Source organism: Notolabrus celidotus, chromosome 9 (assembly GCF_009762535.1).
Source record: "Notolabrus celidotus isolate fNotCel1 chromosome 9, fNotCel1.pri, whole genome shotgun sequence".
NCBI lineage: Eukaryota > Metazoa > Chordata > Actinopteri > Labriformes > Labridae > Notolabrus > Notolabrus celidotus.
The window spans coordinates 19,196,097-19,222,955 of NC_048280.1; the positions used below are offsets into that span (position 1 = coordinate 19,196,097).

Here is a 26,859-nt window from a genome sequence, read left to right on the forward strand (position 1 = left end):
ACTCCTATAAACAAAAACAAAAAACAGGGGAAAAAAGAAGCTGAATTCCGACAGCTCGGGGATATGATGAGGGGGGAGTCCTGTCAGAGACCAGAGATCAGATTAGGGACTGACGCACACACACACACATACACACACAAAACACAAGCCACAGCACATCTCAGAGGCAGCAGGTTGCTTTTGGTTAAACCTTAATTACATGATCTCCTGATTTCTCTAATTGATATGGTATGACTATGTAATTAATGCAAAAGCAGAATACCAGCAGCTCTCCTAATGAATGGATTTATTTGATTAGATATCCTCCTGCATATTTATGTATGCTGGTACACAGAGGACAGTGAAGTGTATGAAATGGTTGTTTGCGGTTGTTGTCACAGTGTTGCTACCCACTGGCATACCACAAGTATAACACTGAATGTGGCGAGAATTCAATTTACAGATACAAACAAAAAAAACATAATGTTTAGAAAATGACTGTGTGACTCTAACGAGGCTGTGTGTGATGCAGAACACTGGAGGAAAAATTAATTGAAGCATACTCTTTTACAGGAAGGTGGCGCTATATGGGGCTGCTATATACACAGGAGCCGCAGTTAGTAGTTTGCATGAATAAAGATAATCCTGAGCAGTGTTTTTGAACTGACATAAACAGGAAAATTACTGAAAACAAGAGTTTCCATAGTTTTAATTTTAATTTGGTTTTAAAAAAAAACTCACTTCTGTTTAAAGCAGCAGTAGAAAAGCAGAAATTTCCTCCTTGTGGTCCCTCACAGACATCTTACTCTCATAATGGACACACACATACACACACGGCTATAACTTTCTTTGCAAAGGGTTCAACTGTGACAACTAAATGTAAACCCAGTATCACTTAATCTCTGCACTCGTAACAGTCACAGGGAGGCCGGATATTTGGGGAGAGACTGAGGTTGACAATTCACCTCTGGGGAAGAGAAATCATGTCTCCTGCTGGAACCAAAACGTCCTCGCTGCCTGCTGATTCTAATACACGTCTTCTCTTGTGAGATATCTGTAAGGGAGATCAAGTGAAAGCACATGTGGGTCCTGACCAGGTGTGAAGAGGCAGAGTCATCGGGTCTCTCCCATCTTTCACTTCGCCATAACTGCAACACCCAGACTCTGCTCTGACAGCTGATCTGAACACTGTTCTTCCTGTCTCTGCTACTGACTGAAGGTTAGCAATGAGAAAAGAGAAATCCAACAGACAAGACTGACAGACAGTTACCACACAGACCTATGTGCAGTAATGGTTTCAATGGCAGGGTGAGGAAAGGATTCAGAGGAACTACCATTACATCAGGAAAGGTGGTTTTTGACACATTGTAAAGGTGTATTCTCTTTATAAAGATTTTTTTTATGTTACTTTGATTGACCAAAACTACAACATCTACATGACAGGGATTACAGCACTTGTTCAGATCTTTCTCAATTTAAGGAATTGGCTTGCCTGATACTTGACAAAATGTCAGGAAAGAATTTTCAAACCTGGTTTTATGTCTTTTGAAATGTGGCATAAAAGTTGCATGTAATGCTTTTATAATCACAGAAAGATAGATTAATGGAACAAGAATGTTGTATTTGTACAGGATAGGGTATATTTTAAAAGTAGGCCTATGGGGAAATGACTTTCATCTCAAACTGAGAAATAGAGGTTTCATTTGGGCCTATGTGACTGAAAATGGGGCGTATAGCTGATTACTATGTAGCTTCGCTGGCCTTCTAACTTGGAGGCCACGAGGGAGGTTAAGAGTAAAACATAAAAACACCAGGCAAAGCCACCATAAAACACAAAACACAGCTTTCCATAAACTAGGTTCAGGGTAAGCTGCCTTTTGATTTAATTTGTCCACCGCAACTATTTCACAGGACAGACAGGAGTTCTATAGCATTAATGAATGGAGGAGTGCTAGTGGTTAACTAACTTACCTCTGAATAATGTGTTTCTTACGGGGCCACTCGGGCCACGCGTGATGGATTGCCTTACAGAAGCCGGGTCAATTTAGCTAGGCTGGGTTTCCCACCAAGTCGGCAGCAGACAGCACCGGGAGAGCCTCCACCTCTGTCACGCGGCCTGGCTGTAATTAATCCACCAGTGCGAGGCCTTCTTCACTCACACCGCCGAGCGCCACTAACAGCCAATACGGAGTTTGGCCTAAATTACATCCCCACCTCCTTTAATTTGGCTAATTGTCAATATGTAGCCTACCTAAGAGGAAGAGAAAGATCGCGACATGAACAAGTCCCTTTTCAACAGACTACTAGATCTATGAGACAGAACTGGGTTTAAAACGGTATTATTTTAAAGGTACAAATATCTTACTCTATCTTCAACGAAGACTGAAGAAATAAATAAAAAGTTCTAAAGACATGAATGTTATATAAGTAAAAACTGACAATGAGCGCCACAGACTGGCTTTATTTTACCCAAGGGTTTTCACCAGGAATTCTTGATCCATTGGGCCCACCATCATATCCCAGTCAGGGGCGTGCCCAGAACTTTTTGAACCGGGGTGGCCCAACTGAGGCTCTCACATAGGCAGAGGTGGCCAGTGCACTTACAAATAAATGACATTTACCCTTTTCTGTCTTCACAACCTACATTCATTAAAGTATCAAACAGATGTTATATTCCTTTTGACTTAAAAAAAAAAACATGACAAAGTGGCATACCTCTTCTAAGCTTAATTCTTTAAGGACTTACAAAAGATGTTTTTCAAAGTCACATTTGCGGGCACTAATACACTAAGCTCCAATTTTATCTTTAAAAGTATATACTAAATAACTATAACACTTTAATTTGTATTATGTCTTTAAAAAATGAGAAAAACATTAATTTAAGTTCAAATATAACCATATTTATGGTTTAATAACAATAACACTCTTCGGTTACAACAAAACATATATATTTTGTGTCATTGTCCAACACTTATGAGCGTTTTTCCAGTGAATAATGCAGGGACAGGAAGCTACCATTTTGATAGAACGACCCTAATACACCCCTCTGGACACGCCACTGATCCCAGTATCTACGTATAATACACATCCACTGCACTTAAGACACCATGAAAAGCTATTTATAACTAACTTTTGTGCAACATCTTGACAATTGGGAATCGCTAAACATAAGAAAAAATGTGATATGTTTATATAGTACTATCTATTTACATTCACCAAGGTAAAGAGAGGTGCACTATTACAGCTGAAAAAACAAAACTGTTTTATAGTCTCCGCTCATCTTGTATCAAACTTAGCCTCAAAAGTTGTATTAGTAGTATGAGGAATTTAAATTGAATATAATCAAAGTCAGTCAGTGACCTTTAATGTACTGTTTAAGTATTATTGTAATCAGGTTACATGAAATCAGAGTACTTTTTCAAGAGTAAAAACATGAGTCAGTTTTACTTACAAGCCACTGTACCCATCTCTTCACTCTCTCTGCCTTATCCTTGTACTCGCCCTGCACTCTCAATGCGGGCTCACTTCACTCTTGCTACATCCCAGAGGAACCAATCTATACCCCCTTCTAGTTAGACAGCACCAGCTTTGAACCAACAACCTTCTTACTTTGAGGCAGCACTTCTACCCATCACATCACTATGCTGTCTGTCAGTGTTCACTTGTTCAGGTTTAGTTACTTTTCAGTACATTATGGTTAAAGTGTGGCCACTGGCCAGACTTCAGTGAGCAGAATCCACTCTCAGATGAACCCCACCTCTATTCAAACCAGCAGCCACCTCATTGTAAGGCGTTGGCGGCACCACACTGTGCTGCTTTGAAAGGCCTACTTGTTCAGGTTTGACTATTTTCCAGTGAAATAATGGTTCAAAAGCATGCTCTTGGCTTAATTCAGAAGCAAGTCATCCTTCAGTAGACACTACAATATGATCTGACTGCCCTAATTTGAAGCTGTTGGTATTAGCCTTCAACATTCTTTAACTGGGTGAGTTGTGCTCATCCTTCTTTTTAAACAAAACTAGTTAAAAACCTATTTCCCTAGCCTGCTCTTTCTCATTCTCCTTCCTTTCTTTCTCTTTGATATCCTAATTTTTTGGGGGGGGTGCTGACATGGCGCTCCAGTATCACTCACTTGACTCTTTGACTGCTGTGAGATGATTCCTATTGCGGGGTGGGCTAAACCATTTTTTACTTTTGGGGTGAGAGGGGACTCAGAGAGACCCTCTGCCTTTTTTGCTTTTTACTTTACTTTCAAAGTTATAACTTAGAGAGAAAAAATCAAATATATGTAGCATTGTGATTTCAGGTCTATCGATGTCTCCCTTCCTCTACTGATTCCCTGGATAGTTTTTAGATTTCCGCCCACTACAATACCCATGATTTTACCTGTATTTACACAGCAGGTAATAGACAGGCATCTTTGGTTGACCTTCCTAATTTGTTTAAGTTACAGACAGTAATAGCCTTCTTTACCAAGAGCTATCACTCCTTACAATTCAATTAAATGTTTGTGGTGTGTAAATGCCGTCTATGGTGAGACAACTGTTTGATTTAAACATGATGAAACTAAAGAAATTACCATTGATTTGGAAATAATCTTTCTCTGCCTCTGTAATCATGAACACAACCTTTGAAGTTGTGCAGGAGGTCAAGAATGAATTTTAGCCATGATTACTGAAAAAAATTTGACATGGAACCCTAACACTGATGCAGGATTTGCAAAAGCTCAACAGTGTATACCTTTTAAGAAAACTTTGAAGTTATAATGTTGACAGTACTATGTTGAAATTATTTTCTGAAAGCTTCATTGATAGTGTACAATCTACCCACTCCACCTCCTCTGGTCCAAATACATGCTTTTAACTCCAGGGCACAGGTACAGAATGCTCAGGATGTAGACTCGAAGGGGATCACGATCCATTATTTAGCTGTTGAACACACATAGTCTGAACTTTGCATGCTGCAATTTATTGAAACTTGGCACCTGATAGTCCTCATAAGTAACCATGCTGGGCTCTAACAATGCATTTTTTCTGACTTTGTTGATTTATTTTTATTTGATGTCTCATGTCTGTTAATTTCTCATTTTTTCATCATTTTCTCATCTTTATGCCAACTGCCTTTTTTTTAACAGTTTACATTGATGTAGATTAAATAAACAAAGATTAAACTCAGTGGTAAAAATGTTAACATGATATAAGTAATAAAATAAATATACGTAACATTGTAAAACTCCTAAGGTCTGGTAAACTTCAATGTTTAATTATGAAAGTGATTTGGGCATTACAGGAGAAACAACTTCATGACTTTTGAAATTTAATTTCCCTACTTACACATCTGACCCATGAAGCTGTTACTTTGCTGATCTATGTCCTCCACACACACACACACACACACACACACACACACACACACACACACACACACACACACACACACACACACACACCAACAGCACAGATTGAGAGGCAGGGACGGAGACGTCACTGCTCGCAGAGCTCACTCGGTGCTCTGGACAAAAGCAGCAGTCTGACAGATGAGGACTGTGTCTGGGGGCAGGGGAGCTATGTGTTGCTGTATGTGTGTGTGTGTGTGTGTGTGTGTGGTGTTGTGTGTGTGTGTGTGTGTGTGTGTGTGTGTGTGTGTGTGTGTGCTTCTGCATATGTGCATGCATGCATGTCTGAGTGTGCAACTATAGGTGTATGTGCTTGTGTGTGCGTGTGTTTACATGTGTGTGTATTTTGTTGGGGTGGGGAGGGGGGTCTCATGGGGCAGCTCTGTGTCTGTCCCATCTGCCACCCCACTCTACTGACACCCAGGGGAATGGCAGAAAGGGTGGGGGATTCATTTTGCAAAAAGGAATCGGGGTCCAGCGGTCTAATGGGCAACAATGCAGGTTTGACTGAGGGGCCAAAGGCATAGGACACCGGCTGGGTGTGTGAGGCCAATCTAGCAATCTATTTGACAAAACATTGGGCCACCTCTGTCAAGCTCTGCCTTGGTCTACCTAATAAGGCACACACACCCCTGAAATTATGTTATTATTATATTAAATTGTGCCTCAAATTAGAGCGGGGTGCAGTGTATTTTTATGCTCACACAGACGCTACATACACCCGGGGCTAATGTCATCCTAATGCATGGCTGTGCTGTGGCCAGAGGGCTAATTGGGTATATAAACATAAACACATCCCCTGAGAGCCAAAGGGACAGGTTGTGTTTTGTGCTCTTTGCTCCCTATATGTAAAGAGTAATATTCTGTAACTTAAACATGGGAGCTCATCAGTGATTTTGCAGTATCGATAATGAAAGATGACATGGTGTTTGCTCTCACACATCCAGCAGCTTGGTGCTCTTTTGAAGCTGTGCGTACAGCGTGATGTGGAACGACTGGGTGGCAGGTGGCATCTCATCCTGTCTCTATCCAAACTGTGATCGGAAGACGGTAAATGGCACCAACGCAGCTACAAGAACAACAGCAATGACAGAACAGCCATGTGGAAGAGAAGCATATGGCTCTTGCACCACTGGGCAGAAGGAGCACTCAGCAAGATGAATGCTGAGGTGCTGGCAACAAAGCTGACTCTAACTTGTCAAATTAACAGCACATCAAAAGAGAGAGAGAGATAAGAGGAGGAGGAGGAGGAGGAGAGGAGGAGGAGGCAGCAGCATGAGGCTTTTTTGACAAGTGCCACTTGATGGTGACAAAGACAGCTTGGAGGGGAACAGTGACTTCCTGTTGAGGTCGGATCACAGGGAGTGTCAGCCGTTGTTTGAAGTCCACGTGTCTCTCACTGTCATCATGCTGAGTTGTTGATGCACTGTTTGTCCATACATGTTTCAAACAAACACACACACAAACACAGACAGACATGCATCCACGGGTGCCACCCTGCCCCCTCACTGCTTTGAGCGCTATGTTAATGAAACAGTTGCTGTTTCCTGGCATAACATTAATTACCCGATCAAAATAGAGTGGGTAATTAACTGCCCTCCTTTACCAGTGCTAATTACATTAGTGGAGAAGGGCCATTTCAGGGGTGCAAAAGAGAGGAAAGAAAGACAGGATGAAGCAGCACCAAACAAAGACTTAGTGAGGCACATGTCTAAGCGTGTGTGTGTGTTTTTTTTTTTTTTTTTAAGAGAGAGGAGGAGGCCACGTTTGAGGGAGACTCATGTGGTTCTCACTCGGGCCCCCAGAGGCTCGGTCCTCAGAGAAAAGCAGGCTTATTGGAGAGGAGAGAGATGGGGGATGTTGTTGTTTATCTTGACATGCTCTACTCAGTCTTTAACGCTCGCATCACAATTAAGATGCTGGCTCATCAGCTATGTATACAAAACTGTGTAGCAAGCTGTACGAGCACACAGGTGATAGGAACAGTCAAAAACAGATCCAGAAAAAGCCAGAGATGTGGAGCCTGGAAAGGATCATGTAATACAGTTTTTAAAAGGAATTCAAGACAAATCACAAGAACTGAAACATCTCAAACCAGCATCAGTGACTTTTTTTCTTTTGTGTTTTATTTGGAGGACAAAATATAATTACACCTTAAGATATACAAATCACATTTGCACCATTTTAGTACCGTTTCAAAAGGAAAACATGGCTTCAAAAACATAATATTAAATTGGTAATAACTTTTAAATAAATAAAATTAACCAAACTCTAAAAACAAATTTGAAAATGTCAGCTACTCTTTGTGTTCTTTGATTTCACATCCTGAGAATGAAGTTTGTGTTACATAGACAAAGATCAGTAATAGGGAGATGAGCATGATATGGGTTCATGAACGCCTCGTATGCCTCGTTCTTGTTCTGAGCAGCTTGTGCTTTCATTGACCGTACTGCATAGTGAGTGGAGACCTGTGCTTGGTTGAGACATTTAAAATGAAACTGCACAATCTATAAGTTGTAGTCATATAATGCAAAATTTGCAATGTGGAATGAAATAATATCAGGGCATTGCTGTGACAAAGCATGCATTAAAAAGTGAAATTAAAAAGGATACGGCTATCTAACATATTTCCTTTATGCAAGAACCTGAAAACTGGTTGTTTTAATCCAAAGTTTCAGAGCAATTCCCTGTGAACATTTGACAAATTAATTAGCAATTGTTGAGATAACTTCATTCAGCCACAGTTGGAAAAGGACCACTTTATAAAACACGTTTTATATTCCCTATACTAACTATAATAAGTTAAATTGCTTGTTCTTAAATAAATCAATATATGAATTCCTTTAGTAATAACCCTCGAGACAAAGAGTTCTCCCTTGTAAAACCGTAGAGATCAGAACAAAAAATAAAGGGTCTATTTTTCTGGAATGTAAATTGTCTTCAAAAAGTCTACTATAAAAGAAGCTCTCACTAACTCACAGACAGTGAACACACATGCCATTAAGGTGTCCATACACAGACAAATAGCACCCTTCTCAGAGCTGCAACATTACAGTTTTCCTTCATCCAACAGCTGTAAATGCTCTCATCATGACATGTCTTGAACGCCTCTGGTCACGGTTTGGGCCGATTTTGGAGATCCATGTACTGCATGTGATGTAGGCAAGAGGTTCATTCTGATGCTTAGAGGCTCAAGATTTCCTTTGTTTCCTCTCAAAATGCAGACACTTCATGACAAAAAGAGCAGTATCCAGTTCAGTCTGCTGCTGTCAGTTAAGGAGCCTTGTGCCTGTAGCTGTGGGTGAAGTATTCTGCCCTGCCTCGAGAGGAGATGGCTGGTCTTTGGACTTTTTTAAAACCCCGTCCTGTTCATCCACCTGGATGAAAAACTGCCTAAGAAATGGCAAAGGGGTAACTCAGGAGGGACGTTTAAACATGGTTGCTAGTGATCAATTTTCCATCCTCCCTGCCCTCTTAATGCCAAAGCAGGGGCTAAGTGAAGCAGTGGCTGGGGGTAGATTGGGGTGGGTGCTTTGCTACATCGGGGGAACAACCAGGCCCGTCATCGCTGAAGAGAAAAAAATATACAAAATCTATGACTCTAATCAATCAGCTTTTGCATTACTGTACATCCAGCAACGTTTTTTTCTGTGTTGTTCAGGCAAAGCTTTGGAGTGGTTAGTAGAAGGGGGTTAGACTGCATTCGTAAGTTCAGACAGGGGGGTCAGATAGTGAGTCGGATGGCTACCTCTGAAGCTGTTCCCCCCTGAGGCGGGGCAGGCAGGGGAGGGAGAGCCCTGGGGCCTGAGTACCGGAGCAAAAGCACTCTTCTGTTTAGCAGCGGACGGGAAGGAGGAGAAAGGCAAGAGAGACGAAGAGGAGCTGGAGCTTCCTGGTATGGTGGGGCTTGAGGGCATAACTGTGGAGGCGAAGGCAACAATAAGTCAATTTTTAATATACAAAGAAGTTTGAAGATAATGTACACTCAAACTCAAGGATAGTTTTCAGGTCTTACTGTAAGGAGAGCCTGTAGGGGAGGCACTGCTGAAACCAGGAGATCCAGGTACACCCAGGCTTGTCATGGGAACCGTCCCATAGCCTCCGGTCATCCCTCCGCCCCCATAGCTGGACTGCTGAGGAGTGGAGGCTGATGGGTAACCCCTCGGAGACAAACTGCTGGAATTTCTAATGTAACCTGCAGAAAATGTTAAACCACTGAGTCAGTTCTGATCTTCTGGAGTGGAAATAAATGAGTATTGATTCATTGTAACCCTGATGTCTCATTATTCTCACCTTGGCTGCTCTGTCCTGGATCCCCAATGCTAACGCCGAGCTGAGAGGGGTAAGAGCCCAGGCCCATTACACTGCCATGTGCAGGTGAGCTGGGCAGTGCCTGCAGCTGGCTGTGAGGACGAGGAACGCTGTAGAGCGCCTCTGCAATGTCGGCTGCACGTTTTAGCAGCATGTCCTAAAGGAGATACAGGGATGCAGATGTTAGCAAAGCTAGTCACACACACAGAAATAACCCCAGGGATAAACTTTGCAGACTTTCAACTTGTTACATGTGCAGAATCACTCATCTTTTGCCTCTCAAGGAAATTTTTCTGAACCACTACCTTCAATAAACTCATCAAAGAGTCCTTGCCCTGAACTTGATTACCTTCTATCCTTACCTAACCAAAAACTTACTGCCCTGCTGAATTATGCCTGTGTCATAACTTGGACAATTTATTACTGAAATGCATGGAAACAATAGAAGCAGCAAAGAATATGGTAGTGATTTGCATTACCATTCAAGAGGTTAAAACATGCAGACCTGTGTTTTCAAATTATGTAAATATGCTGTATGCCGATGTATGTATCAAAGCTTTTGCTGCTTACCTGATTACTGTGTGGATTTCCATACAGGGCCTCCACAAGATCTGCTGCTCTCTTCAGAAGGATCTCCTGCAAGGAATAGAATTTGTTAGATGGATGTCTTAATATGAGTCCAACAAGCAGAGTCGATGAAAATATCACCATGCAAATGCTTGGTGTCTTTTCAAATGAGTCTTACCTTAGCTAGTTTCTCCGGGTCACCAGGGTGTCGAGGAATGACCTTTTGAAGGCGCTGGAAACCGTAGTCTATAGTCGGCTCATTTAGGGCTGAAATAAAACAAGCATCACTAGTTAATCATCATTAAAATCCCATGTTTGCAAAACTTCTATCTGTTGAAAACTTGTTTACAACTTTAAACTCTTAAAAAAATTCACAAAGTGTTGACTGAATACCTGTGTAGATGAAGCGTCCAGGCGCTCCTTTGCAGAACTGTTTAGATTTATAGGACAGTGTGACCTCCACGACCCCAGGGATGTGTCGAGGAGGTGTCTGCACACGGATAGCGTGCGGTGTGATCAGCTAAGGAGCAGGACAGAAACCACGTCACAAAACAGCACCAACTGATTCCCTGCATGCATTGTAAATATTTAGGCTAACACAACACTGTGAAGGATTAATTAGAGTAGTCTGTCCATTAATCATATAAATAATGAGACAAGCCATATGCTATAAATATCATTTCAAAATACGATTCACAGTGCAGCATCATTAGTGAGATGTTTTGGAGACTTCGCTTACCTCACTCCACACCAGCATGCTGCCAAACACCACCTGCAGCCCGTCAAAGAAGTTCTCCCCAATGACGATGACCATGGCCCCCCTGTGGTCCAGCCCTCACTGGGACTGATGGCTTTGATACACGGGGTCGCTGCACAGGAGAGCAGAGCCAGAGTTACTCTGAGGGGTTCAACCAATGAAGTATACAAATCCACAGGTACAGCATTCTTTAAACCTGTCTCAGAAGGAGGATGCTGAACATTTAGAGTTCCCCTCATGAGAAGCTTTGTACAAACTAAATGGATGAAAGTTGAAATCTCCTGTCTTTTCACAGGCTACTTCTTTCTGCCCATATGGCGTTAATGTTTGAATAAAAGCACAAACTGCCAGAATACCAGGTGCTATATGCGAAAAATCATCGCAAATGTAGGTCAAAAAGTCACATGACCTGAGAGCAATGCAGCCGCATTCTACAATATAAATACAGTTATGAGAAGCACACACAGAAACACAAGAACAGCCGTGGAGCAGTGTGTAGCGAAAAGTTGAAATACAACAGCGTGAACAATCACAACTGATCAGTGATTATTTGTGTGAGTTTTATTTTAGATTAAGTTGTTGTCTCAATGTAATTGAATTAAGTTGTAAATAAACAGAGAAGCAGTTAATGGCTGTCAGCTTCAATATGTATGCAATCAATTAATGAATCAATGTTAAAAATTAAATTTCCAAATGAAACCAAACTAAAGTACTTATATAAAAAATGTGTCCTTCACTTCACAGATCATTGTAATGTGTTTCTCTTGGTGTGGACAAAAATGTGATGAGTGCACTCACAACTGAGAATAGATTGGTTTTCCACGCTTTGAGATAAGATATAACTAACATCTGAGCTGTATGAGGGGATATATTTAGTTAATGAATACATCAATTAGCTCAGTTAATGACCTCAGCAGCATCACTGCCTATGTTTGATTTATCATGGTGATTATTAATGGACATCATATAACTGAAGTACCTGCTGTAACAGTTTGTACCTTGGATTGGTATGTGTAATGTTTCTGAGTGTGAAGGATGAAGATGACATGTAATAAAGTAGAAAAAAAGATGAATGGGGTGTGACATTGTTGAAGAATCAGTGCCTCACCATACTCCATAGAATTCTCTGCAGACTCTCCTGGTTCAAGTCTGCGGGCTCTGCGGCCGTGCTTGGAGTTGTTGTGGACGAACATGTTGTCAGACACTGCGAGGACGTGGCCGTCGACGCTCACGGTGCTGGACAGGACCACCTGAAAGAAACAGAAATAGAAACATGAGTGTGTGTGCTCGACGGAGACAGCACGCTGTGAGCCACAATCTCCAGTTGCAACAGCAAAGTCCCCGAGCAACAATTTGTTTCCGCGCACAGGTGAGAGTAATAATTCTCAATAGGTAATGTGACATGGCTGGGATTTTTTATAATATGGCTGCATTCTGGGGATGAAACTGCTCATACGCCCCTCCACTCCTCCATCAGGGCTCCATATGGCCTCTAACTTTTTGATTCATACAGCATGAAGCAGGCTCATCGTTGTCTCCTCCTGATCCTTCAATGACACCAAACATATGGAGCAAATCTCCCATGTTAGCCGGCCGTTAAAGCAGTGGATGATATATAGTGGCCTTAATTTGATTTTCTGGCCGCAGCATGTGTGTCCCTTCCCACATCTGCCTCACATGGATGACACACAAATATAATTAATGATCGAATACTTGTAGGTTTTTGTAGGTGGATATTTATGGGTTTTTATACTTTTCCTGAAAGTGATAATGACTTTGATTGTGTGTTTAACAGCATGTTTTCAAGAGATCGAGTGTTGGTAAGGAAAAGGTTGTTTTCAATTGAACCATGAATATTTCATAATATGTACTTTGAGAAACATTTACAGAAAAGTCAAAACCTCACACTCCCTTGAAAGTAAACACATGGCAGTGATTTTGCAGGTTAAGAGCATAAGAAAGAAGAGGACAAGAAGCATATGTGCCGTAGGTGGTGAAGAGGGTGGGGGAGCCAAAGGAAAATAACTGTAAATTATCGATCAAGCAGCAGACTGCTGTCCGGCTCTGATCACCTTTTAACCCAGAGATGAGAGCGTTGGAGCACCCGTGTGCTCATAACTTCTTAGCATGTGTCACGTCGCAGGAGTTAAAGCAAACATGGATGAAGGCAGAGGGAGCACGGAGAAAGAGGAAGGGACCGAGGGTTTCACTGGAGAAAATTTGGGAATGCCAGACGGGAGGCCGCTGGTGCTGAAAGACGGCAGGGAAGTGAGGCTGGAGTGTCCCCTGTGACCACTTCCTGGGTCACGGAGCATGACCTTTTCCATCTGGAGCCAATCACGTCAATTCTTGACAACTTCTGAAACACCTCACCCTATTTCCTGCTCCCCAGCACCCAATGACAGAGTCTCCCACATATCAAGCTCGTTTTCATTTGTCTTTCCGTCTCTCTGACTCCTTATTGATTTCTAACTTTCACCTCTCACTCCCTCCTCTATGTCTTTCCCTGGAAAAACTTTTCCAGAGTGTTATGCACTGTACTTAAGAAAATAAATTCATTATAAAATCATGCTATTTTGTGGTGAATATTGCATCAGTGAAAAAAAAAACCATGTCCCACAACGTCACCTCCATTCCTCTGTTTTGCATAAAAACAAGCACACATATGCATTTTCCCCTTCTGTTTCCTACCTGAAATCTCCTCATATCCCTCGGGTTTCCTGCCGTCTTCAGACAATTCTGGTTACATTTCAGGAAAAAACTTCAAGAAAAACCTGCAGAGGTAAAGAAGAGGACACATGTTTGTACATCAGCAAATAAGAAGGCACGCGAAAGAATCATGTATATGATATTCTGCTACTCAGCAAACACACCGACAGTCAAAGGAGACATTCATTATTTTCTGAGACGGGTCTTGTGGTGAAAGTTGGTGTGTGTGTCTTTGGTGTGTGCGCTCATTCTTCACATCTATATGGATACAGCTACTGACATCAAACCCAGCTGTTTAGCGCAGTATTAAAGTCAATGTTATTACACTTTAAATCAACGTGAGGAGAATTTGAAGTACAGTCCGGTGAAAGCGCTGCTGTGTTTCAAAGTAAACTGAGACAGTGATGTATGCCAGGGGGACTCAGGGGACTGTGGTATCCCGCAATGCCGCATTTGAACCCCACATGGGAATGGAGAGGGAACGAAGTAGAGACAAGTACAGAGAAAGTGAAACAAGGAGGTGGAAGGAAGTGATGGAGGCACAGGCGCTGGTATGGACATGAATTTTGTTTTCAAGTATATGTGTCTCATTACGTATGTGAGAGTACTTTGGAGGGTGAGGGCTGCTGAGACTGACGGAAGCAGAGAGATAGAGAGAGGGTGCTGATAGCCTCTGCTACCCAAAGAAAAATCTGAGAGAGAGAGGTGGAATAAATAGAGAGATGGAGACTATGGAGAGAGAGAGAGCGACTCCAAATCCCAGGTGTACAAGGTTCGGCAACACGGCCCGCTGCCATGGCAACGCAGCTCTGCCGCAATCCCAAAGTCCCCATGCTGAGAGGCAAAGACAGGGATGGGAAGAGAAGGCAACAACAAGAACACATTCCTTCACTGAAATGCGGCGAGCAGAGAGATTCAGCGAGGTGAGATGCAGGAAATAAAGAGGGCAGGTGCAGACTGGATCCACATGGCATTCTCACAGAGGAAGAAGAGGAAGAAGAAGAAGCTGTGAGGATGTGTGTTACATAAAAAAAAATGAGCCTGGAAGTGATGCAGGCAGCAATGTGATTTAATTATGGCATTTGGCTAAAATATTTCCCTCAAACCAGATGTCCACTTCACTTCACTTCACTTCACAGAGAACACACCTCAGTCATCTCCATGAAAAAACACATCCGTTAATACTCACATTAAACAAACAACAACAGTGCAGAAGACAAATGCTGCAGAAAAAGGCAGCGGTTTTTCAGGCTACATGGTTAGCTCCAATCCCACCCACAATGCGCTCTTTGCAAATATAAGTCATGTTAATGGAGAGCACTTGTTTGGAGAGCAACTTCATTTTGGCCCCTCAGCCCTGAACCCTCCCATCGAATACTAATCTCTCCCTCATTCTGTCAGCGTGTACTCGCTATTCTTCCATCACTCGCTCCAGCTTCCTCCATGTGAACAGGGCCCGGTTTGAACCAGCTCTCAGTTCCAACAGTGTGTCCCAATATTTTTTGATTTTGAGATATTTTGTTGGAGGACAATCAATATTGTTGTTGGCAGAGGGGGATTATAATTTATGAAAGAAAGCTTGGACATCCAACCTCAAAGCTGCACTCGGCTTTAGTTTTAGGTGAAAGCATGTAAAAGAGCACGTCTGCACGTCTGTAACTTTCTTCCACTACTGTCTTTGTAATGAGTCTTGAAGTTTTCTATCGGACATCATGAAGTTCAACATGATTTCAAATTACATATGCAGGACATATCAAAGGATAGTTATACAGTTTGTTTCCTGACTCTGAAATGGGACCATAATCGAAGGTGTCCTTTTTCATTTTACTGCCTCTGGTGAGGGCTCTGCTGTCTGTAAGTTTTATCCCGGGCAATGATTCTTACATTATGGCTCATTTTAAAGCCCCTATCTGCCATTTATAAGGAGTTAAGTCCAAGCAGGAAACACATTTTTGGTTTTGATTACCTTGTCCATGTCAGGCTGTGGTTTAGCCACATTAGCCTCAATGCTACAGGCCTGTCAGCCACTTAATGTTCATCCGAGCAGCAGTCATCCTTCATTTGACTGACTGACATGATAAAACTTGCACTGACGCCTCAGATTGTGAAATCACATCCCTAATTGAGAGGTTGTCTCTGTCCATCTCAGGCTTTGTGCACCCTCTGAGGGTTCTTGACCTTGTTTGTTGACTTTTTCCTCATCAGTCCCTGTTTGTATGACATCAGATGCCTCAAACACACACACAGAGAGACACACGCGCACAAAACACACATTCACATGCATGCATGAACACTCTAATATGCCACACCCCCCCACCCCCCACCTTGCCCCCATCCCAAAAACCCATTGAGTCAACTTTTCACCCCCCTCAGTTCGGACGCACACAGCTGCAAATGCTGAAATTAAAGCGAGACATTGACGCATATATTAGCATGCATTAGCCGCTTCCCCCTGCCCACTTAACTGCAAATCTCCCAGCCCCGTCGCCTCGCACCTTCTGCCACACATTCATTTGCTGAATTATAATTAGACTAATCTTGCATAATTAATAAGAAGTCGAGGACCCTCTGTTTTTTATCCCCTCCTCTATTGTGTTGCAAAAGTTAATATTGCTGTTGTTTGTTTTTGTTTGGGTAATGTAATACACCCACACACCTCCCAATCCAGAGGGAAGAGATAAGGAGAACATGCAGAGAAACAGAGGTGATCTTCATGTCACAGGGAAATTACAGAAGGAAGGCTATTTTCAAAGAGCTACAATAGCTGTTGTGTGTTTATAATAATCTTTATATTCACAGAATAAAGCAGAGTAAAATGGTGACTGTTTGTTTTAAACACTTTGATGTCAGCACCACAGAGCAAAGACTGCTAAGAAGACTGTCTCAATGTCTTTTGGGTATGTCAATGTCTATAATGTTCAAAATGTAGATTATTATTTATATACAAGCTATGGTCCATAATGATGATTTATTTTGTTTTCATTTTCTCTGTTATGCCAAACAGACAGCATAACAAAGCAACTAAAAACAATATCTTCCTGTGGAATTAAAACAACTAACAAATATGACACCAAAGTTCATAAATGCTAGCTTTATGATTATTTTTGTTTCATATTGATGACAAATTTGAAAGTAATTGAATTTCACAAAGTCCACTGTGGCTGGAAATGGAAACCAAGTTTTTATCGTCCACCAAATCTACCCTCCACAGACTCGCTTAAAACAGGAAACACAAACAAAACATAGACCCAAGTCCGAAACCTTGGGATCATTTCCACTGAGGCACCACAGGGAGTCTGTTTTTTTTTCTCTTCTGTCTTCACTTCTGCATCTCTGTCAAGGCCTCTGCTCCCTTTTGTCTGCATCTGCTTCAGTTCCCAAGACTAAACACAGGCCTCACAGCGTGATGCGGCCATCTCAATGGTGACAACTTGCTTAGCAAAATCTCATTCAACCAGCAACCAGCAAGTCACAACACTAAAAACAATACAAGAAACGCAGATTTTTGTGATATTCCCCCCTCAGTGTGGACTCTAGTTTCATGTTTCTCACTCCTTCAGGGCATCTGTTACACACAAGTGTGACACATTCTGCTTTACATATGGCCTTAATCATGCAGAGAGCACCACAGCAGCACAGGACCCCCAACAAAATGTTCATAGACATTCATCAGCACTAATCACTGTTGACATAAACTGCCTTTTCACATAGACATAAAACACATCACCCTCTGCGCTCATTGTAATGAAGGTTTACTGGTAGCAGCAGCTTTTTAAGCATGTGATGTAAAAGGCTTTAACGCTGGGTTCAGGTTAGTTACAATCACTGCTAGCAAACTTTCTCCACTGCCTGCTGTTTTTGGGCCTTCTCTTTTGGATTGCTGCTCTAAAGACGAAAAATTTATGTTTTAATGCAGAAAATATATGAGGGGAAAAATTAAGGCAAAGAATGTGGAGGAGGATCGGATAGTCGTAATTTTTGTTCAGCTTATGTTGATGCCCTGCTGCTCAGACAGAGCTAGAATGGATATAAGGACAGAGGTGATGATGATACAAGAAGAGTTGCACCGTTAATTCTGACCCCCATTATTTGTCAAAGAGCAACAGATTGTAAGAAATTAAAAGAGAGAGGTAACGGAGGGACAGAAAGATAGAGAACATAAGAGGAAAGACAGAGGAAGAAATTGAAAGAATGTTGATGTCCGGTATTCAGAGCCATCACTCATCAGACATCCCCCCACCCGCCCTGAAAAAACAAAACAGTGTCCTGACATCGTGGTGGATGGAGGGAGGGAGGGATAGAAGGAGGGATAGAGGGAGGGAGGAAAATTAGGAAACCAGATGTGAGGCATTAAAACATACTGACATGCAGAGGGCCTTCCTCTGCCACACTCACACACTGAGAGCACTAACTCATACAGCAGGCCCAGATGTATGGACGTATGCATGAATATGTCAGCCACTAGACACACAAGATACACACACACACACACACACACACACACACACACACACACACACACACACACACACACACACACACACAAACACAAACACATACACGCATACACGCAAACACGCATACACGCATACACGCATACACACATATTCCTGAAGAAGTAAAGAGGAACGAATCCTGACCTGCCTGTAAAAATCAATCATACAAAATTGAAAAAGGTTTGAAAAAGGCTGACTAAAAATAAGTGTAAAAAAATTTAGACGTTTGCACCGGTTGATTTTTAATAAAACATGTGACAAATATGTAAAAACATGCTGCAGCCCATGGCTATGTGCACGGATTTGGATAAACCAGCATTGACCTATGTATACTCCAGAAATCTACAGATGGGTCGTCATGCATCAGTGTATGGATATGTGTCTAATTAGTACATGTAGCCGGACTGAGGAAGGGCTGGGGGGGATGGATGGAGGTGTTTGTTTTCCTCCATGTGGAGAGCCGTGTTTGGGGGATGGAGCAGGGAGGTGAGGGAGGGGGGCAGTAATAAATACCCCTGGACCTCGGGTCCCCTGGCAGACTGGAAGCTAGACTGGTCACCAGGGTTAACACCCGGGGCACATGACCTTTGACACTGCTAATGGGGCACAGAAAACCCTCCACGAACTGATACCCCCTCTGTCGCATACCACCACAGGACCTTTCACACCAGCCCCCCTTCTAAAACATACAGGATATCTCTGGCACCAGCTTCACTCACCTTCCAACAACAAATGTCACACAACTAAACTGACTCTATGTTAGGCATTAATAAAGCAACTGAGCGTGGGACTTATCACAAAATAAGCCTGATGACAAAAAAAAGTTTTTGTCATGACACCACTTCTCCTGTGTGACTTTGAACGATATCTGTGCATATGTGCTTACATGCATCGCAAACCACCATTCAAATAATTACTAATGAAAACAACAGAAACATTATCAGAATATAGGATCCAGAATATGTCATGCATTAGACTGAGTGCTGTTAGCGTTACACCTTATCACCTGGCTGTGTGAAAGACTTGATTTTGTTAGTCAAAACTACATAAGAGGGGCATTGGTTTGTCCTGGTGGTTAAATCACCTGCCCCTTTTACAGAGGCCATAGTCCTCAAAGTGGACAGCCTGGATTTGATTCCATCCCACCTCCCTTTGCCATTTGCCATTAGTTTCCTGCTCTGTCCTTTGTTCTTTCCTCTCAATAAAAATATAAAAACCGAACATAAACTTAAAATGATAAGAATTACACTAATTCATTCTCAAATGCAAAAGCGATGTTATGGTTAGCCTGGTCATTCATGTCATACCCAAGCGGCAATCCCCGCCTCAAACTGTGAAGCCCATGTGGAAGTGTTATAAACTGCAGTTCATCGAGAATCCTCTTGAGGCTGGCTGCAGAAACACTTTTTTTAGGCAAAATATGCCTTCCAAACCAGCTAAATGCAGCATAAAAATCTGGGCAGCATGTGACAGAAGAGGAGTCGTGCTAATTTATCAACATCACTTCATAGAAATAAAAAAAATTAAAATTAAAATAAAATAAACAAAAATCAATGTCATGTAAACTATTGTATTTATATTGAGGGCTTTCCAATGTACATTAAAAAAAGTTTTAACATTAATTTTAATGAAGAACGAGTGAGTTATCATCAGTGCATCATGATCTGTGAGAAGTAAAGAACACCAATGGACCAAATCTTGATTTAAATTGTCAGTGATGGAGTTAAAAGTTGGATTTAAAAAAAATGTGTATTGGGATTTCTGACAATTTTGGATAATCAAATATGCCCCGGGTCAAATTTACCCAGGAATATTTTTGCTGTTCCAGAGAAACGAACATAACAGGAGGGTTAAATGCCATGTGAGAGTCATAGTCTTGTCTTCTTACTCCTTACTATGATGATTATTGAGTGAAATAACAATGCAGACTATTTCAGATTAAATTGAGGAGACAACTTGTCTTGTCTCTTACATGGAGCCGAGTATAACATTTGTATGTAACTGACTTCAGGTATTCTCGGGCTGATAGAGAGCACACATGAGACCTCGGCTCCTTATAAATTTGCCGCTGGTTTGGCTGTGCCCTTTTCGGCCTCTCCTCCCCTCGCCTCCCAGGCTGGCCTCACCCCTGCAACCTCAGCCCCAGCCCACCCCGCCTCTTAACCTGAGAACTGTGACAAAGCCAAACATTTAAACCACTAGTGCTGATTTATGGAGCTTGGTAGCGCTGTAAAAGCTTCAGTCCTGCCACCGCTAAAGTGAGTGAGGCAAGGCGAGCTGGGAGAGGAAAAAAGTGCCAGGAGGAGGAAAGTGGGATGATGGGAAGCGTACACAAGAGGCACTCGAGTGTTTCAACGAGCCTTCTCCTGGGTGCAAAAGTGTTTTACTGCACAACCTCACATTGCTAGCTGCTAAATGTGCATTTCAACAATTTCAAATGAATGAATTTTTCAGTCTCACAAGCTTAGCCAAAAGCATAGATTGCATACTAAGCTTGGCCACATGGGACAGTGGTCAGCCTGCCAAATAGATGGATAGGGGATATATTCAGAGTCTGGAGAACATGAATTCACAACCAGGACAGGGAATAGAAGTCCCATCAGTGGCCTCACCTTTCCCAGCATGCTCAGCGCTTCCTGAGGGACAAGGATTCAAATATACTCTCAACTGTCAAATGGGAAAGGAGTACATCCTACAGAGGAATAGATTTCAAACAAACCAGGGGTCATCTGCAATACAGCAGAACTAATCTTACTTTTTCAATACCCTTTCAATCAATCAGCCCCTAATCAGATTTACCAATAACACGTGCGTATCAAAGCTCGACCTGAAACCTCTCCAAGAGAGGAACAATGACTGTGGGATGGATGCCACTGAGAGGAAGAGGAGAGGAAAGAGAGGCAACAACAGAAGGAGAAGAGATGTCTTCTTAATTAGCCAGTAATGATAAGATCTGACAACAACATCTGTTTCCAGAAAGAGAGAGAAGGCAAGGAGGAAGGGGGAGCAAAGAGGGGAGGGAGAGGGAGAGGGAGGGAGGACAAGAGAGAGAGAGAAGTAGAAGAGAAACCTGTGAATCCGATACAACAGGGACCTGCTTGTAAGAAAGTAAAGGGGGGAGCGCTGAGGATGGTTAAGGGAGGCAGCGCTGTGTAGCGTGACACAATAGAAGAAACAGAGGATGAGAAGTCTAACAGAAGTGAAAAGAGAAAGACAGAAGGGGAGAGAAATCTGACATGGTGGGAAGAGTGCGAAGAGCGAGGACGAGTATGACAGACAGAGGTGAGGGAGATGATCAAAACGCAAGAAAAAGGAGGGAGATAGACAGACGAAGAGAGAAGGTGAGCTGGGGTAATGGTGCTGCAGGGAGAGAGAGAGGAGGAGGAACGTGTGAAGAGATGGGAATGGAATCATCAGAGTCCAGGTGCTGTAATTTACTGTCCGTGGCTAATACACAGCAAATGTGTGGAGCCGAGGATGAGGAGAAGGAGAGGAGAAGGGGAGCCGGGGGGGGGGGGGGGGGGGGGGGGGGGGGGGGGGCTGCATGGGAGGGCACGCAGACTGTTGGGGCTCTCAGCAGGCCTGCTGGGAGCCTGTCAGCAGTCACATCACCCCCTGCCCTCAGCCCTGACAGATTCATCAGGACTATTACACACACACACACACACACACACACACACACACACACACACACCACACACCACACACACACACACACACACACACACACACACACTGATACACACATTGAGATGCATGCATGCAAAAGATTGTAACACTGCAATCGTTAAATTGCTGTTCCTGTTTCACTTCAAGTTTTCTTTTTCTTGAAACAATTTCACATCTGTTGCATCTAGTTCCGCCAGAAAATCACATAAAAAGACAGCATTGATTTCCGTGTTGCTTTAACTTTATACAGAAAATCAGTGCAGGGGTCTTTTTGCACACTAAATCATGTCCTGTTATACACAGTCAGTAAAAGACATTTTTTAAATGCAGATCTATTGTCTGGAAATGGCACAATATCTTCGCCTTGCTCTCTTTTCCAGTATCCCGCAGGAGGAACCATGTTGCTTCAAGCACAAGCCAAAGGAAGACTTAATCCAATTTTAAGAATAAATACAGCACATGTGTAAATATTAGTGTTAGAGAATATTTAAAAAGTAGAAGGGTGGAGGATTTCTACAGAAATGTATCTCCTGTGAGGAATACAGTCCATCCAGATCCCAGATAAACACACAAACAAACAAACAAGGTGGCCAGTGGGCCGGCCAAGCACTGGGGGGCATTGTTAAGTAATTAGTGAAATTTAAGAAGAGGATGACAGATAACGCACACACACACACACACCACACACACACACACACACACACACACACACACACACACACACAGCTCACCCACAGTAGCAACATCCAGCCAAAGAAAACAACTGTTGTTCCTAAATACCACTGCGAACTGGCCTCTGACTCCACACCCACACACACAAAGACACACACACATGAAGACACACACATATGATCCTGACTGAACTGCTACAGGATCTCCTAGCAAATAAATGACAAAAAGCTGGAATTCTACTTAAAAAATAAACCCACAGATAACCTTATCTGAAGTCACACATCCAACCCTATGACTCACTCACTCTAGATGTAAAAACCCTCTAAATCACACTAATCTGCCCCCTTCTGATCCTCTAAGTGCCCCTACTTAATCTCTACACTGCTCAACCAAAGGTGAACCCTATTAGAGGCCAGACAAATGGCAGGGTTTGCCCCAGCTACTCCAGGAGAGTGAGGCCTTTCAGAGCACCATTGAGCTGCAACTCAAAACTTCTAATTCCCCCCCTCCCTTTTCTAAAAGTTCCCCTGCTGTTCCTCCCCAGTAGCCCATTGCTAGTCCAATCCTATTTCCTGTCAAAACATTTCTGGGCTGTCCTCTGTTTCCGACTGCCCCCTCTGTAGGCTCCCCAAAAGAAAACAAACCAGGCCTACTCCTCATGTCAGGGTTCAAGCTACAACAGCTAACGTGGGCCGGTGCCGAGCAAAGGTGACCAAACACAAACTCGGCTCATAACCCAGCACTCATTATACACTTCCCCCGCACACTGGAGTCCTGGATGTTCCTGGTTCACATGAAACCACAATGCAGATCTTCACAAAAAAGGTCCCTGAACTCATTTTCCTCAGTCTGACTCTGACTGAGTCTCCTCTCACAGTACCTGTCAGTGGATTTGATATTCTAGACATCGCATCGTCTCTCCCTGTCTGTCTTCGTGTCAGTCTCCCTCCCGCGATGCCCCAAGGGAGGAGCCATCCCTGCGGTCCGGTGCCAGCTGCTCAGTGGTCCAGCCTGTGTGCCGTGGTGTGCACTGGAGCCTCAGGGCCCTGTCGCCACGCTGCCTGGCCTCCCCCTGCCTGAGGAGCTCACTGACAGGGGGTCTGGAGGGACTGGACAGTGCTCGCCCACCAGGGAGAGACCTGTGACAGCGGACTGAGGGGACCGCCGAGTCTGACTTTGTCTGTGTGCATGTATATATGCGTGACAGACAGATAGTTTATGCACACATATCAATAAGTGCTTCAGTGGGCCGTGCAACCCAGCATCACTGTGACCTGGACAATTCGGGTTCTGATACTGGTTTCTGATTGGCTACAGGATATTTCTAAAATTACATTGTTAGATTGTGTGCAATGTCAGAAAAACTTCAGATTCCAGTAGCAAGATATGTAATGCCAGGGTTCCCATCATAGAAACTCCACAGGTGTGCTTCAACCACTGTTCCAACAACTACTGTAGCTGTTTCTGTGGCCACAGGCTCAACTTGGGAGGAGAGAAAGCACCTCCTCTGTATCTCCTCAGTAAGTAGGATAAAGACAAAGGAAAGTGACCCACAACAGATATTGTCCAAGACCATTTAGCCTCCTTTTTCTCAGCTGCTCACAAAGAATCCTGATTTGTCCCACCCTGACTTCCCTTTAGAGAAAGAAATATAAAAAGCCAGGAAGAATGGAATAACTCCCTTTTTCCCGTTGTTTTAGCTCGGTACTTCAGGCCATTATCAGGAAACCTAACAGAAAATGTAATGGCAGCGCAGGTACAGCATGCCAGTATCAACAAAGATATCTGCAGTTTAGTATCAGCTGCAGTTTACAGCTCAAAGAGAACCCTATACTGGGGCTATGAGAAACAATCTCCTAAAGTGACATTGTTGTCTCACACATAAAACTCTCATATATGATGACCTAACAGGGCGACTTGGCTGCAGTGCATGAGTATGCTTCAGGGAGGAGGGGAGGAATTCGACCCCTGACACAGTCCAACAAATGTTACTGCATTTATTCTTTGGCTGATAGTTTAATGTTCTTTTCCCAAAGACTTTTTTATTTTCTGTTGAAGCTGAAGCAGGGACGAGGCCGGTGTTCCCCACCATTAGCAGTACAAGGGTTAGGGTTAGAAACTATCTGGCCCGCTGTACGAGCGGATGGACTGCAGTGAAAAAGACATTCAGAAGCACTGGGGGAAGTGGCCTGGAGCGTGTTATTTCTTTAAATTTGTTTAAGACGGGCAGACACAAGCAGGTGGATGGAGTAACATGGAAACAGATGGTCAGACTGGCTCTCTGAGACATTAACATACAGCAACAAATGACATCTGAATAGCTTATTGTCACACTGTCCAGACAGTGTTAATCCGTAAAAAACTATAAAAAAGGGTACAGTTTTACAACACTGACAATCTGTGTGCATGTATGTCTGTGACGCACTCTCTTATAGAATACAACTTTTCAGAAAGAATATCTGCGCATGTTTTTTTAATGAAAAATAACCACGGATAAAACATTTACTGAGTGTGGAACCAACTACTCATTGATTAGAATTGAGAAAACAACAGACCCCTGCGCTGGCTAGTTGGAAACAAAGCTGTGGTACATGCACATAACTAGAACCAGGACTACAAACAGATCAATACAACCCACAACCTGAGATTAAGAGTAATGGATTCCTCTTGGAGCCGAGCATCAGAAGTCAAGCAATCGGCCACGACAACTAGCCATCAAGAAAAAAGTCAAATTATCAAATCAGAGAGCAATTTTTTTTAAGGTGATAGTAGTCGTCTCTGAATTAAGGTTTTGTAGTTGGAGTCAGTATTAAAATCAGATCAGCAAGAGAATGTTGAGATCTTTGTGAGCTCTTTTTGAGTCCAGGGGAGGGAAGCCATATTGACAACATTGGAAAATTCCTATTGATTATTCTTCTTTTCTCTGAGCGCCCGCTTGTTAAAAAAGACCCCTCTTGGAAACACGATCAATTAGTGAGATAGTGCTTGCCATTGATCACCCCCCCACCCCCACCCCCACCCCCACCCCCCTTCATGGGCTCTTGCCTTGCGATGGATCCCTCCACACACTCCTTATGACCAACTATTGATCCCAGCTTCTTAGCCAAATATAAAAGCACGCACTCACACTGAGAACTGCCCCCCCCTCCCATCTCAAACTGCACAGTCTAATACTAATACTGACATCTGCTTGTCTCCATTGTAAAGCCATGGTTCACTCATAAATACAGGGGCCAGCTTTGGCCCAGAACCAATATAGTTTTTCAGAGGTCAGAGGTCATTGTGGCAATAATCCCACCATTAACAGATCCGCCTGGGTTAATACTGAGAACTACTCAGAGAAGATGACTCCTAAGGAGTCAGAGCAAACAGTGGTGAAAAGTAACCAGCATTACATATCAAGCTGTTTTATTTTTGATTTGTGACAAGCTTAATTAATTTGAAACTCACAGATAAATCCAGAGAAACCTCTTTCAAGCAGCAAGATGCAGCAAAAATATTTAGTCTTCATAAATCACCTAAACTATCAATCCATTATCTAGAAATTTTCAAATACTTTCTTTATAATTGGCAAACGAAAGGATCCATAATTTTTCTGGCAGCTACTGTTTTAGAAAAAACATATAACATTATAAAAGCAAAAGACAAAACTTGACAAAACAAAAAAAAACACCACAAACAAACTGGAAAAGTAGTAAAAACAGACAGTGTGGCTTGGAGGAATTAAGGAAGATTTATGGTGATGAGCCCAAAGAAATCAATTTATCCATATGTCTATTGATCAATCATCTAACCAATCAGTCAACAAGCCTCTCCTTCATTCATAGATACGACCCTGTCCAAACAGAGAAGTCACATCAGGCCTATGAGTGTTGCAGTTCACCAAAGTTAAGATGTGATAATTGTAAAACTATTAGACACAGCAGGCAGCGGGCATTAGATAATTCTCCTCCACAAGAGTCATCTCTTTGTCAACGACTCCCCTTGCCCTTTTCATCCCTGAGCCCCTCCACCCTCCATCCCCTGCACCCCTCCCTATGGATCAGCTGTGATCTCCTCTCTCCTTTCACTCAAATCAGGATTAGGGAGAAGAGGAGGCGGAGGAGGGGTGGTGTGTGCAGCAGTAGGAGAAGGGGGAGAAAAAACTGAAACAATATGGAAAGGAGATTAGAAAAGTGGGGGTTTGGGACGTTTGGGGAATTGCAAACTCCCTTGTGCTTGGGTAGGTGTCCTAATGACACCGCCTAATTATGGCAAAATTAGACAGGCTAAAGGGAGGGAGGGGGCAGGAGCTGCTGGTGGTG

At 42.8% G+C, this 26,859-nt stretch overlaps 1 protein-coding gene across 1 annotated transcript in view; it reads right to left on the reverse strand.

Annotated features, from left to right (window-relative positions):
* Positions 1–7,595: 7,595 nt before the first annotated feature.
* LOC117819067 (transcription factor COE2-like) overlaps positions 7,596–26,859 on the reverse strand; it is a 28,618-nt gene continuing 9,354 nt past the window's right edge. The window contains 12 exon segments of the mRNA XM_034692271.1: positions 7,596–8,942; positions 9,123–9,293; positions 9,390–9,569; positions 9,668–9,842; positions 10,256–10,321; positions 10,431–10,519; positions 10,646–10,772; positions 10,992–11,068; positions 11,071–11,121; positions 12,118–12,259; positions 13,701–13,770; positions 14,399–14,410. Of these exon segments, the coding sequence (XP_034548162.1) occupies positions 8,911–8,942; positions 9,123–9,293; positions 9,390–9,569; positions 9,668–9,842; positions 10,256–10,321; positions 10,431–10,519; positions 10,646–10,772; positions 10,992–11,068; positions 11,071–11,121; positions 12,118–12,259; positions 13,701–13,770; positions 14,399–14,410 (1,192 nt within the window). The 3' untranslated portion in view covers positions 7,596–8,910.